The 14,498-nt window shown below is 34.8% G+C and overlaps 2 protein-coding genes across 2 annotated transcripts; one reads left to right on the top strand and one right to left on the bottom strand.

Annotated features, from left to right (window-relative positions):
• Positions 1–4,751: 4,751 nt before the first annotated feature.
• LOC140970369 (uncharacterized) lies at positions 4,752–9,175 on the top strand. Its single transcript, XM_073432044.1, has 10 exons — positions 4,752–4,951; positions 6,285–6,415; positions 6,548–6,692; positions 6,789–6,916; positions 7,363–7,434; positions 7,968–8,082; positions 8,186–8,310; positions 8,407–8,448; positions 8,550–8,762; positions 8,861–9,175. The coding sequence occupies exons 1-10, from the start codon at positions 4,756–4,758 to the stop codon at positions 8,927–8,929; spliced, it is 1,236 nt and encodes a 411-aa protein (XP_073288145.1). The 5' UTR covers positions 4,752–4,755; the 3' UTR covers positions 8,930–9,175.
• A 696-nt stretch (positions 9,176–9,871) lies between these two features.
• On the bottom strand, positions 9,872–11,424 carry LOC140970441 (small ribosomal subunit protein uS13c-like). The gene is made up of 3 exons (XM_073432206.1): positions 11,185–11,424; positions 10,854–11,078; positions 9,872–10,161 (listed from the first exon to the last, which is right to left on the bottom strand). Exons 1-3 carry the CDS (start codon positions 11,296–11,298, stop codon positions 10,000–10,002), a joined length of 501 nt encoding a protein of 166 aa, XP_073288307.1. The 5' UTR covers positions 11,299–11,424; the 3' UTR covers positions 9,872–9,999.
• Positions 11,425–14,498: the final 3,074 nt, after the last annotated feature.

Here is a 14,498-nt window from a genome sequence, read left to right as displayed (position 1 = left end):
TTTTATGTTTGTTAAAATTGAAGCGAGCCTTCGGAAAGTAGGTTCATCGCAAGGAAGAATGATTCTACCACTATTGCCGAACCCGTACTCTTCCGCAGCTCTATCAAGAAGTCTCTGAAACATAGGAGTTTTCAAGAAAAACGTGGGGACCTCAAATCTTGCCATTTCACTGCCCACATAAACCACAAAATGCCCCTTTGGAGCGATCTTCCTGCGGACTTCATCACCAGTTTCTAATTCATTCGACATTATTGGTGGATGATCAAATATATGAAATAAAAGGATGGGAGAATATGGATAGCAAGCATGGATGTCCCAACTACGAGGAAGGGATTCGGAAGTACCTATACTTATAGTTAAGGTCACGCAGACACACACGTTTGTGTATGATTGTTTGCGAGCTTGGCACATGGTGTCACTGAATATGATTTGGTTCAGTAATAATTTTGCCATAATTGCATTCATGCATTTTCCTTCTGCATTCATTTTGCAGCAACTGCGTGAATTAGCTAGCAAGCTAGGAGTTCGTGCAGCCCATATCAGATCACCAAGATAAGATTTATGAAGATTTGAATTATTTACTACCTATTCTCGGGGTCTCTGTCCCTAGGCTTCATAATATACTAAAGCCACCCCCATAACAAGCACATGAAAATTAATCTTCTGGCTTTTCTTGAAAGAAACATGAAATGGTACGAGCCTTAGTGCATAAATTTTATAATCCATAAATATTTGAAATTTATATGACTCAAATGGTGTTTGAGTTGGTGAAATATGTGAGCTTAGACAAATTATCATGAATCGTTTTTTCACACCAATATCTTCTTGGGCGTTCGGCTTACTTGATTAACATAATTTACACATGATTTACAGATTACTGTATTAATCCGAGATTCATCCAATATATATCGAAAAATAGCGGGAAAAAAAAACAATTTACGCCAGTTGTTGACACATGGAATGAATATGTGTCGAAGAGTCGGCTCCATTCCTACCGGATTTGATAGTTATTGCATCCATTGAATAATGCAGTTCGTGTATCATGCAGTAGATTCAAGAATTTGATTCAACAGGCATAAGCTGTTATATATTATCATAACTACATAATAAGAATATTTATATATATAATGGCTAAGTAAATTATTATATATACGCATAGGTGTGTCATTCGGGTAGGGTGGGTCGGGTTTCAGGTCAACCCGCGAAATTTTTTTATTTTTTTTCCAAACCCGAACCCGAAGCAACCCGAAAACCCCCAACCCGAACACGAACCCGTCTAACTCGACTCAACCCGTCTAACGCGAATTTTTTTTTATTTTTTTAAAAAAAATTAATGAAAAAAGTAAAAAATAATAGTAATATTTTAATTTAAAAACATAATAACAAAATTTTCGATTTAAATTTGAAAGTTAAATGGTAGAAAATTAAAAGTATATTTACTAAATCAAATAAACAATTGTTAAAAAAATTAGAAAAATACAAATAGATATTAAATGATGAAAATTTATCATATAAATATACAATAAATTTTGTTCAAACATACAATATATAAAAATATAGGTAATATTTTCAAAAAAAAAAATTCGGGTCAACCCGCTACCCAACCCGAAACCCGTCTAACCTAGCAATAACCCGAACCCACCCAACCCGAAAAACCCCAACCCGAACCTGATTTTTTTCGTGTTGGGTCGTGTCGGGTTGACGGGTCATGTCGCATTTTGACACCCCTATATACGCATGACACTTAAATACAAAAATTCTAAAAATCTATCTCCCATTAATTTTTTAATAGAGAATAAGATTAACAACTCATCTTATAGGTTTCATCACAAATGTTCAAGTTTTATTTTAATAAAAAAAAATATGATAATTTTGATTTTGTGAATTGAATTCCATTCATATAAAAAAATATTACGTTTTCAATTTATTCTAAAAAATCTGCGTCACAAAAGTATACTTTATTAATTTAATTGTTCTATTTATTTGCGTCATGACTTGAGCAGAATGATTCTATACTGTAGGCGGCACGAACGTCGAAGTTCAAACAAAACTAGGGCACAAACATGGCCACCGCCACAGCCACAGGCACCACGACCATAACCCTAGACCCACTGTTGTCCTCAAATCATCAGGAACATCCTTCGGTTCTGGTGTTGAAATTGAAATGCCCTAAAAAGAAGGTGTCTTGGAAAGAGGGAACGGTTGACAACGAGTTTATGAACAAGAAAAGCTCTAAAAAATGCTGCATCTTCCATAAAGAAAAGCCTTTTGATGAGGATGATTCTGATTCTGAGGGTGAGTACGATCATGATCATGGTGGAGATGAAGGTGATAGGAACAAACACGTACACGTTGGCAACGGGAATTGTTGCCACGAGCAAGGGGTTGTTGATTGATTGGTATTTCTTGTTGATTCGGAATCTGTAAGTGTATTTTGGATATGGTAATGTTCAAAATGTAAAGATTGCGATTGATTTGGATCTCTTTCAACCGGGAAGAAGGGTGTTTTTTTAATGAAATATTACTTATTCTGAATTTCGTTATGTAGCTTGAATTTTTGTGTTGCTAATAAGCATGAATGTTCTACTCTAGTGTTTCTCGAAGGAGTATAAATAGATGAAGTGTTTTGGACTTGCGTGACTATTTTCTTTTTCTTGGAAATTTGTTGCACTTTATATTATTCTTTGCTGTGAATATTGGCTAGAGGTGATTCCATATTGATGTTTGCCGACATACTCACTTTAACCTTTTTCTGCAAGTCTACTGATTATATTATTGTTTGCTGAGTTAATTTCTTATTGTTAAACATTATTAAGGGAAACTAACACATTATCCGTGAATTCTGTCTTCAAATGATGTTCATCTTTTTTCTTGAATACATTGGGGGTGGGGACTGGGGAAACATGGTCATTTTCTGAACTAAGAATCTTGATAGTCTTATTTAATTGCAACTTTCTATAGGATGAGCAACGGTGGAGAAAGTTTGCTCTAGTTCACATGGTGGATTTAGCATTTGCACCACCTTGAAAAGCATCAAACTTGGAAGAAAATCATTCGATAATTACTCGAACGATACACGTGAGGTTTAGCACGAGTATTTGAAAGTTGTGCCTTGATTCAGCTATTTGAACAGTGTGCCTATTTCCTTACTTAAGATGACAAACGCTAATATTAAAGTAACTATTTTTATCATGGTTTCTGCAGACCATCGTCAGGTGTTATAATTTGAAGAGTTATCTTGATTTTATCCCATAGATGGGTGGTAGATCAAACAATTTCACGATTATTATACTTGTTTTGTCCAAGAGTCTTCTTGATTTATTATTACTTGTATCAGAACTTCTTTGAAGATAATGTTGTATCTACATCACCTGTAATTTTTGTGACTGTGCTTGTAGAATTTTCTTTATTGACTCATTTATAGATGCTGGTTTATTTAGATTATGGATATTTTTTATGCATCTTTCCATATCTATGCTACTCTTTTGAGCTATTTTCATATAGGTTCTTGATTTTTTTCTGTGGGCTTGATATTTTTATCAGTGCTACATTTTGTTCGAGCTTCTATAGGAGATGGAACAGCTTGTCTATATATTGTTCATAGGAATACGTAATAGTTGCAACATGCACTTCTCTGTGTACTCCTCGTAGAAAATACTGGTTCGATGGACCAATTAATTGAGTTAAACTTTGTGAAAGACTTCATCAAAAAATCTAATACTCAATTTCTGATTAATATGGTCGCTCCTTTTGCACAAATATTACATGATTTTCTTAATTGTTCAGAAAATTCTAATTGTTTATTGACAACTTCAACAAAATCAAGTTGCTTGGATTTGTCTATTGCAGACCAGGACAGGAGACCATAATTTATCAGCATCTGTACGTATTATATGCTCTGGAAATCCAAAGCACATACTTCGATCTCGGAAGAAACAGAACACATCCTTTTTTTACAAAAAAAATACACATGATTTCCAAATCATCGCAGCCTTACATTTTATGATATTTGTTCCATAATCTTATTGTATATGGTATCCATACATGAATATTATAAAAACAGTTTTAAGGACACTATATGATATTTATATATAGCATGAGATGATTAATAAAATGCGATCCTTCGGGTATTCCAATGATAAACATTTATCTTAATAAGTGGGGTTCATTCTTGGGGTAATAATCTGAGAGTATAAATGTATAATTAAATTTTTTGTATGAGATGGAAAGAACAATTGAACCTAAGCTGTGATTGGACTTTAACAAGAAACTTTTTAATCCTAATATGTATTTCAGTATTTTCACGAGAAATTATGAGTTTTTCTTGAATAAATTTGCTTTTAACTCCATACTCAGCAACTCCGGGCATACGACTAATGGCCGAAACACGAATTCTATCCTAGTTCTTGAACCAGGAATAGGAACAACACATCTAAAGACTTGAGTCCTATATCAAAATTTTGCTCAAATCAAGATTCAGTCTATGCTGTCATGATTTTGTACAAGAACGTCAATTGATGTTCAGAATTCATGTAAATAAAAATATCGTGGAACATTAATTGATAACTGATATTTTTGCATAAAATCATTTCAGTGTAACACATCTGATATAACATATACAGCGTGAAGATCACTAAATTGAAAATCAATATTAAAAGAGGGCTAATGTGAGACTTACGCTGCAAAATTTACATCCACTGTTGATCCACGGTGAGAGTGCTGGCACCATTGGTCTCTGCTCTCGCACGTATCGTAATGCGGCCTCCCGTATCGATTCAGTGCTCGCTAAGTCGTTGCTCTCGCATGTATCGTAATGCGGCCTCCCGTATCGATTCAGTGCTCGCTAAGTCTTTGGTTGGTGAGAACAGAATCATCGACCATATAAGGAGCGTCACATCATCGTATAGTAATACCACCACCGGACAGCCACGCCTCAGTTCATCTTCTTCAGGTTCCGTGAAACCCTTTTCCAATGTATCGTTCTCTTCCTTTTGCTTTGAGTTGTATTTGCGCAAGAAAATAATGGATTACTTCGATTTTGTTTCGTGGAATAGAAATCATCGATGCAAAACAAAAGCACGCTATGCCAATGGGTTTGTTTTCTGCGTGCCTCTTGTTAGAGAGGATTGGAAGAAAATCAAATAGTGGAAATTGGGGTCGTGGTTTGGGAGTCATGTTTCATGAAAAGTAATCGCCTTTAAATAGAATGTTCCGTCTAAGGATCACTAGTCCACTGATGTAATTTGCTACACTAATTTTAATAAAATATCGTTTCTTATAAAAAAAAAAAGAATGTTCCGTCTAAGTACCTCATTTTGTTGTACTGGGTCTCATAGACCTGCCTTGTGTTGATAGTAAAGGAAAATGCAGTTTCTATCTTTCTTAGCTCTTAACTTTGCTAGGAAGCTTGTGATACCGAGAACAATTAGAAGGATAAAAAATCTAAGCTGGCCTGGTTCTTTAGTATGATTTACATTTGGCTGAATTATAGAAATACTGCTAGCATATGCATGATTTGTATTAGTTAACTTTTATCCAAAGCTAGTTGGACAAGTTAATTTATTTTTATTTCTTTTTTTATCCAACGTTTAATTTAATTTTAGGAGGCATATTAATAGAGGATTGTCAAATATGATTATGGTTGAATCAACCAACTTCTATTATGCTAGTAATTTGTAGTTGTAGACTGTTATGGTTATTGCGCTCGTCATAAATCAGGCTAGTAACTTGTAGTTTTCAAACAATCAACCATGGAAGAGCGTTAATTCAATCATATAGAATTTCTTATTATTGATTGTTGAGCTTTTTGACATTCTACCGCATCTCTTTGAATTGCATCACACCAAGTTAGCTATGTTTATGGGACTTTATATTTTTGTTTGCTCCTTGCAAAATCATCATCCTCTAGTTTATTTTGATGCATATCGTCGATGTTGTTGGGTATATGAGAAAGTGGACTTCATCGTGGTTAAATGTGTATTCTGCTGTTAGTCTCTGGCAAATGTATGGTAGTGGTCCCCTTTATCTAGAAACTCAAAATTCTAATGAAACTATTAATATGGTTCGCTGCAGGTGTTTTCTACTACACGTCGTAGGACTTTATGCTTTCTTGAAAACTACAGACTTTTTGTAGGTTCTGACCACTAGATGTTCTAAATGAAACTATTTACAAAGTGCTTTCCTTCTTATTTGGCTGGACACTGGATAGCCTTTCTGGACTCTAGAGATAAAGCTCATTACCGCACAGTTGTGTTCTCTATAAGTTAATAGATGCTTTGCATCAGGTACAATGGAGGTCAAAGAACAGATGGGTGACAGTGTCAAGCCCATCACTCGTGTTTTATTCTGTGGGCCAAATTTTCCTGCTTCTCATAATTATACAAAGGATTATCTGCAAGCCCATTCATTCATACAGGTGCTTAATGTTACTCTATATTCTTGCATTGTCGGTTCACCATAGCTTAGTACATTCTTTAGATGTATATTAAATTTGTGTTGGTATTGTACTTTGTGCATTCATTAGATGTTACTATATGCTTTGCACTAGGTTGACGTAGTCCCCTTTGAAGATGTCCCAGATGTTATTGGAAACTATGATATGTGTGTTGTCAAAGATTTACGTCTAACTTCAGATATCATATCCCGGGCAAACCAAATGAAGCTTATCATGCAATTTGGAGTTGGCCTTGAAGGTGAGTCATTCTTTATTAGAATTCTGTCCTGCATATCAAAAGATATTTGCAGCTATCCTTATACCTCAACACGTATCTTGATACTTTTCTGTGAAGGGGTTGACATAAAGGCTGCTACAAACTGTGGAATAAAAGTTGCTAGGATTCCAAGCGATGCTACTGGAAATGCAACTTCATGTGCTGAAATGGCGATATATCTGATGTTGGGCCTCCTACGTAAGCAAGTTGGTCTTTTTCAATCTCAACATGCAGTTTTAGCTTCTATATCTTTTGCCATTGGTATGTCTGTGAAATGTATCGTGAAGCATGAGCGGTGAAAGATTGCATGGCCTGTTTTTATTTCATTGGCCAGCTTATGTTATATGTGTGATAGATAACAGGCTAGAGAAAGTGTACTAAACAAATGTTACAAAACAAAAATATTTTTTGGGTGAATTGTAATTGGTATCGTTTTGGTTCTCATGGACCATGTTAGCCTTGACCTACTATTTTGGTTTTTTTTTCCCCATATACTTTCAATTTGTTTACTTATAATTTTCTGTCTGTTCTCAATAATAGACTTCGCCAGAAGAAATACATCAATTTCCATATGAATTATCTAGAAATTTATTTACGTTTTTCTCTATTTATTAACTGAGTTAATTTTGCATTTTTGTTTCCATTGATATAGTACGACATGCGCATAGCTGTGAGGCAGAAACAACTTGGAAATCCAATTGGTGACACATTGATTGGGAAAACGGTGAATTTCCTCTTTCACAGTTTCCTTCGACACTTCTTACAATAAATGTGTTATTTGATATAATACAAAGCTCTCATGCATCCGGTCAGCGGTTATTTTTCAACCTCAAAGTTTAGTCTTTCATCGTCTATCAATTAATGATGGAGCCATATTCTTAATTTGTTTGTGCATTTGGTTTCTGCTGTTCTATTTGAATCCAAATGAGAAACCTCTGGGATCACTAGAAATAATGTTTGTTAAAACTCTATCAAATAGTATTTCTCTGTAAAGTTACTTTTAAATGCCTGATTATTTGCTGTCAGCATGTGTAGCTAAATTTAAATCTTTAACTTGACAGCAAGGTATATGTAGTTTTATAGCGTGAAGGGATTGATACAGATTTGAATTACCTGTCCATTGGTAACTTATTTGGAAGATATTTAATGGTGATGAAAAGTGACGCGGGAATGTAATTTTCATTTGTTACTTGGTTTGAATCAATGCAAATCAGATTAATTCATTCCGTGCATCATCTTTGCTCCTTATTCATGTAGGTATTTCTCATGGGATTTGGAAATATAGGCATCCACTTAGCCAAGCGTTTAAGGCCCTTTGGTGTTAAAATACTTGCTACCAAAAGGACTTGGCCTTCACCTTCGTGGAACTCAGGTGAATCTGTTGGCATAAAACTTTACTATGTTAACCATATAACTTGCTGATTGTAGAATAAATTTAGCATTTAGCATATAGTTAATTAACTATATGTATCCAGCATCATTCAATGGATATGGTACCGATGATGACCTAGTAGACGAGAAGGGTGGCCATGGGGATATTCTGAAATTTGCAAGCCAGGCGGACATAGTAGTCTGTTGCTTATCATTGAACAGCGAAACGGCAAGGAATTCCCATATGCTTTACTCACTATTTTCCTCATTTAATTAATTATGTGTTGTTTGGGGCGAACAGTTTGTTTATAAGTGCTTCTTTCAGGTTGGCATTGTGGACAAAGTTTTCATATCTTCCATGAAAAAGGTTTGATCCGACTACTACTTTATGGATGCTGGTTTTTGCAAAGTCTTCGCAAATTGTATCGGAATTACAAGTCAACAGGAGATGATCCGTTTCTGTTTCAGGGTGCTCTCCTCATAAACATAGCACGAGGTCGCCTCTTGGACTACGATGCTGTACTTTATCATCTCAAAACCGGTCATTTAGGAGGCTTAGGGATAGATGTTGCATGGACCGAGCCATTTGATCCTGATGATGCCATTTTGAGGTTTCCGAATGTTGTTATAACACCTCACGTTGCTGGAGTTACTGAATATTCCTATAGATCCATGGCGAAGGTACTTTAGAATTTATGATGTTTCCTATTTTATCACCGTATTAGTTTTCAAACTCTGACACATGTGATTTCGTAATTCATTGTGGTTGAATCATGCAGGTCGTTGGAGATGTGGCCCTTCAACTCCATGCAGGAACATCTTTAACGGGGATAGAAATTGTCAATTGATCGGCTTTAGACAATCTAATAACAGCACAGAAGTCTAGGTTAATTCTTGTTCAGACAAAATAATCTTTTTAGTTCCTCAAGAATGTGGTCTTATATTTGATTATATGTACGCTGATGAGCGTGTACGATACTTTTTAGAACCTAAATTCATGGAATTCTCTTCTGGCATAGCAAATTCCAGGGTACTACTATAGCTGCTGAGGCAGTGGTCTTTTCATTATATTTGTTTCTTTAAGATAGTTTTCACATGTAATTTGTCTTTATCCATGAATTTCTTACATGTAACCAATTTCGTCCGACCTGTTAATAATAAATTTTATAGATTTCAAATTTCTTTATCCATGCATTTCATCTGATGATGGATGTAACCACAGATTGGCATCATCAGATATGACAAATTAGGTTGAATTCAACCAACTCTAAGGCATTCCTCTCACTGTGGATAAAATAACCACTATTGCCCTAAAAATGTTGGGTTACACGACCACTATTGTCATAAAAAAAAAATTTATAGCGATCAAACCTAAACCTCATTTGTTTGTTTGAGCCAATGACGACTATTAGATCTGTGGTGAACATAATTGGTTCGATGAATCGATGAACCTGCATTTAGACAATTTAAATACTTGTTTGAAACAACATATTCTCTAAGGTATGATGATTTAGTGGGTGCCGTCGCTCCTTTTTCCAGATTCAGAGTATGTTCGCCAAAAGTATAAAAACTTAATCTTAAATGAAGGAATTGTGAATTTAGAAAATGAAATTCATGACATAGTTACAAATGTTTATTGCAGACAACTGAATATTGGCCATATAGTAGAGATTTAAGTGGGCATAATTTTCTCCGTACATATATCCAAGTTCTGGAAAAAAAGGCATCCATCTCAGAATATATATCCAAGCTACCCTTGCATCTTTAATATGACTATATAATAGGAGGAGAAAGGGACAAAATCTTTGGATAAATTGATCGCTACCTCAGTGTACAAACAAATAACGGAAAACGTAAATTCTTGAAGAGAATTCTTAACAATGTCGCACTAACATAGCTGATCTTTGCATTTTTTTCTTTACTTCTTCTTCTTCCCAGGGATGGCAACCCTTTTGCCCTTCAAGGTCCGGCAGTTATTTTTAGTCCTCTGTCCTCTGCAAGGTAGTCCCTGACTGTGTCGAACACCCCTATAGCATTGTATCTCTTTCAACCTTCTGATTGCAAGTGCATTGAATCTCCTCTAAACATAATATAGAGAAATGTCACCATTCAATTAAGAGAGTATTTACATAGATAAGCTTTTAAGTTAAAAAGTACTTTCTTTCTTTTTTCCTTGAAAAAAAACTGATGTTTGAGGAGAAACTCATTTAAGAAGGTGCTTTAAAATATTTTTCCCCGCTAGAAAATGTGGTTTCTGGGCTTATGCCTGAGCTTTTTCTTTACAAACATATAAACTGCTTCTACATTTTATAAAAAGCACTTAAAAAAGCCGCGTTTATTAAAAATCTTCTTTATTTCGTGCCTAAAGTATCCAAAGTGCAGATAGACTTGTGATGTCAGACAAAGATGCACAAGATCAAGCTTGCCGAACATGAGGCATGACCAAGCAATCATAATACACCCAACGAATAGAGAGGAATAAACAGAACATGAATCTGAGTTTTTGAAGTAGAGCCCAACTTTCACCTCAATCCCATTTGGATTAAGCAAATAACTCGAGCATTACCAAGAAAACTCACCTTACATTCACCAGACAACCCACAAACTCAGTTCAAACTTTCTAGTTCATTTCACACTACGTCATATGTTCCACCCTAACCGGATGCTTCCCACTGTATTCTAATTAGTTTGTGACTCATGAGATATAACATTCTCTTCAAAGTTCAAATACATAAACAAAATCAACATCCATGGAATTAGAGCAAGACTTACAAGGTCCCCTTCGATCATGTACTTTGAGACTTCCTCACGGAGAGTGGTGAGCTCTTCCTCCGAAAAATCTTTCGTTACCTTATTTTCAAAATTGAGATCGACCAATATTTGCTTGGCAAGGGTACGCCCAATCCCATGAATATACTGCAGCGAGTATTCAACTCTCTTGTTGTTGGGTATCTCCACCCCACCCACACGCGCACATTTTATGCTCAGCCCACCAATCTAAGCACCAAAAACAACCAAACCAAAGAAATCCAACGACTCAAATCAATTAAAAACAAACCAATACCAAGGTAATCGTAAGACCACACAAAAATCGAAACTTTACCTTGGGAAGGGAGGTGGACAGAGGAAAAGAGAGTGAAGTTTTAGAGGAGGTGGAAAAGGGGTTGGAAATTATAGATAGTGATGGGAGAACAGGTGTTGCTAGCGATTGCGCCATTGTTTTGCAGGACAGAAATGAACATGAAACGAAGGTGGTGATCTCGTTGGTTGTTCCTTATCCTTTTGGATTGGGGAAATACCCACCCGGGTTCGGATGGGTCATGCTCGTTTACCAGTTGAACCGAAATTACGCAGCTGATCGATATTTTCACAGATCCAGGACCAACCAAACCTACCCAAAAAAATAAAAAATGAAAATAAAAAAAATTGGTTATTTGATGCTGAAATAATTCAAGTGACTTATTTTATTTCACTTTATTTTATTTTTTTTTAGATATTAGATTTAGAGTACAAAAATTAGTTTAAAGTTGTTATTTTATATGTTTGGTCTGTCTAGTCTGGACTTGTTGTAGATTAAGACATTCTTAATCCATACAAATTTGACCAAACAATGATATCCATAAAAAAAATGATTCCCACAAATAGGTAAATATTAAGCAAACAAAGTCATCAACCAATACTATTACGTTCTGATGTCACCCCCGCTATATAATTGAGACAGAAACAGTTACCAATCAAAACCATCCCACAAAATTTGGGTCACTGGTATACAAAGATGTGTGACATTGATTTTCTTAATTGAAAATAATGGTTCTACGATGCTCTGTTCTATTGGAGACTCCAGGATTAGCCAGAGCCAACTTGGTTTTTACTTGTTTTTCCATGTAAGAGTAAATCTTAAGTGGGTAAGCTGTAAAAATCTTGAAAACGATGCTCCTACTTCCTTTGCATTAGATTTATTACAGAAGGCAACTAATTTATAAAAATGAACTGACATATCCTGGGGAAAAAACAAATAAAACTCAGTCATAAATCAAGAATAGCTATTAAAATCCTCAAAACATTTTTGAAATTCAAGAGAGATGATCGAAGAAAAAGATACCTCCATGAGCAGACGTAACTGGAGCACATGATCTCTACCCGGAAATAAAGGCTCACGCTCCATTAATTCCATGAAGATGCATCACCTCACACTCCACAGACCAAACATCAATAGCAGCAGTATAATCAGATGAATTTAGCAACAGTTCAGGAGGCCGATACCACCTCAAGCCAATCCAAAATCACATATCTTTGTCACAATTTGCATTGAGGAGAGGATTGCTCAGCTTCACATCCCTGTGCAGAACATTTGCCGAATGTATGTATTTTAACCCACGAAGAATCTGATACAAGAAATGCTGCACCAAAACATGGAAATAGCCATTTCACCATAAAGAAAATCAACACATAAAGGCAACAATGAATACAGAACCTTTTGAAAACGTGTTTTTTGTGAATAAAGCAAAGGTGGTATCTTTGGGTCATTAATAATTAAAGACAAAGCTAATGAGACAGCACCTAAATTGCAAGATATTTTCCCACAGCATTGAAAAGGTTAAATAAAATTTAACAATTCAAACTGGTTAAAATATGAAAATTAAATGAGATTGATAGCCTAGAAATCCTCATGAATCCTGGGTAAAATTCTTTTTTTCATTCACTTGTGATGGAGTTAGGCAAAGTATGGTTCTGTTCTCAGAAAGTTCCTCAGAAAAATGAGGGAAAATAAATTAGCTTAACACATTTTTATGATTGATCACATAGTATTAAAGCCCAAGGCGCAATAATATGCAGGTGACCTTTAGATCATGAGGAGCAGCTTATTGACGTGGGGTATGATAAAGCATAACATTCTAGAAGCAGATGCATGAGAAAAATCACCATCCTAAAGTTGCTTTCACATATTACCAAACAAAAATAAGGAAAATATTATCTATCATAGGACAACAACATTGAATTCACATTTCCAACAATTAAGAAGCTCTTATTGATAGCCTATAAGACACATTAATGCATGCACAGTTAACAGGATTCATTTATTGGTTGTAACAACCCTTTGATACTTTCCCCTCTTCCCGCTCCATCAATTCCAACTCTTTCACCCTTGTCACATTGATATGAACTAGAAGAAAGGAGTTCATGAATTTCGAACATATAGGAGCAGACCACGCGCTATAGATTAATCGGCCAAGAGTTGCTTCGATCGATCCTAAGGCTTGTTTTTTTCCCCTTATTTTAGAAATGGAAGTGAGTTTTCTTTTTTTTCTTGCTATAAAGGCGTGGGAAGATGGAGTGAAAAATTGGTTTGGTTTGGTTTTGTTACGAGCCAAGTGTGCTAGTCCCACGGAAGCTTCCGCCCAACTAATATGAAGATCCAGTTCATCTTGTGTGGAGTACAGTTGTTTAGTGTCTGTTGGCCTAAAGTAGACCCCAGTGCGCGCAGACAGAGACTCAACCTATTCTATTTCTGTTGGTTACATTTTCATTCATTCATTCATTCATTTTGAGCCAAATACATGCATTTCACTTGCTTCGACAAGACATTTACTAAATGACAAATAATCTTTCATTTCTGCTGTGCTCATTGATGGAAAATTTGGCAAGCTAACTTATTTCAATCAGGGCAATCAACTACTTCAAAGAATATTATATGACACAAGTTCATCTATTGATCAAAATTAATAATTGAGTTCATAAATAACTTCAGATATCCGAAAACTTGCCCAAACGATAAAATTTTGATCCCAATAAATTAAATTTCATAAATCAATATCTATATATCTGACTCAACTACTCTATTTAATTATACTAGAAATAATGCACGTGCGTTGCACGTAAGAAACATATGTTGAAGTAATTAAAATTTGAAATAAAATTAATTAACTCAACAAAAGATAACGATAATAGTATTGTAAATTTTGACAATTCTTGTTAATTAGTATATGTAAATAATTTGAAAAAAACAAACAAACATATTTTTTAATTTTCAAAAAAGATTTGGACTACTAAAATTTTTCTCATATCTTTTTTATCATATTGTTTTCTTTAGTTATTTGTCATATTCTCTCAATAATGCATATATTTTATTATAATATTCAATTATTACAATTTTTTTTGACAACCAATGATATGCAATTTTTTATTTACAGTGTTGTTTGATTATTATTATTTTTCATGTAAATTGACAACATTTTCTACAAGATGCTTTTACTTTCTTAGTCACCTTTAATTTATTAGACACTTATACTTGATAACATATAAACTACACATTATTATTAGGGGTGAGCAAAATTTCGGTTAAACCGAATTAACCGACCGAACCAAGTCAATTCGGAAATTCGGTTTTAAAATTAAAAATATTCGGTTAATTCGGTT

This window comes from Primulina huaijiensis, unplaced genomic scaffold (assembly GCF_012295235.1).
Source record: "Primulina huaijiensis isolate GDHJ02 unplaced genomic scaffold, ASM1229523v2 scaffold5913, whole genome shotgun sequence".
In the NCBI taxonomy this organism is placed as follows: Eukaryota; Viridiplantae; Streptophyta; class Magnoliopsida; order Lamiales; family Gesneriaceae; genus Primulina; species Primulina huaijiensis.
The sequence above is the reverse complement of the archived record's forward strand: the minus strand, read 5'-3'. Positions and strand labels throughout refer to the sequence as shown.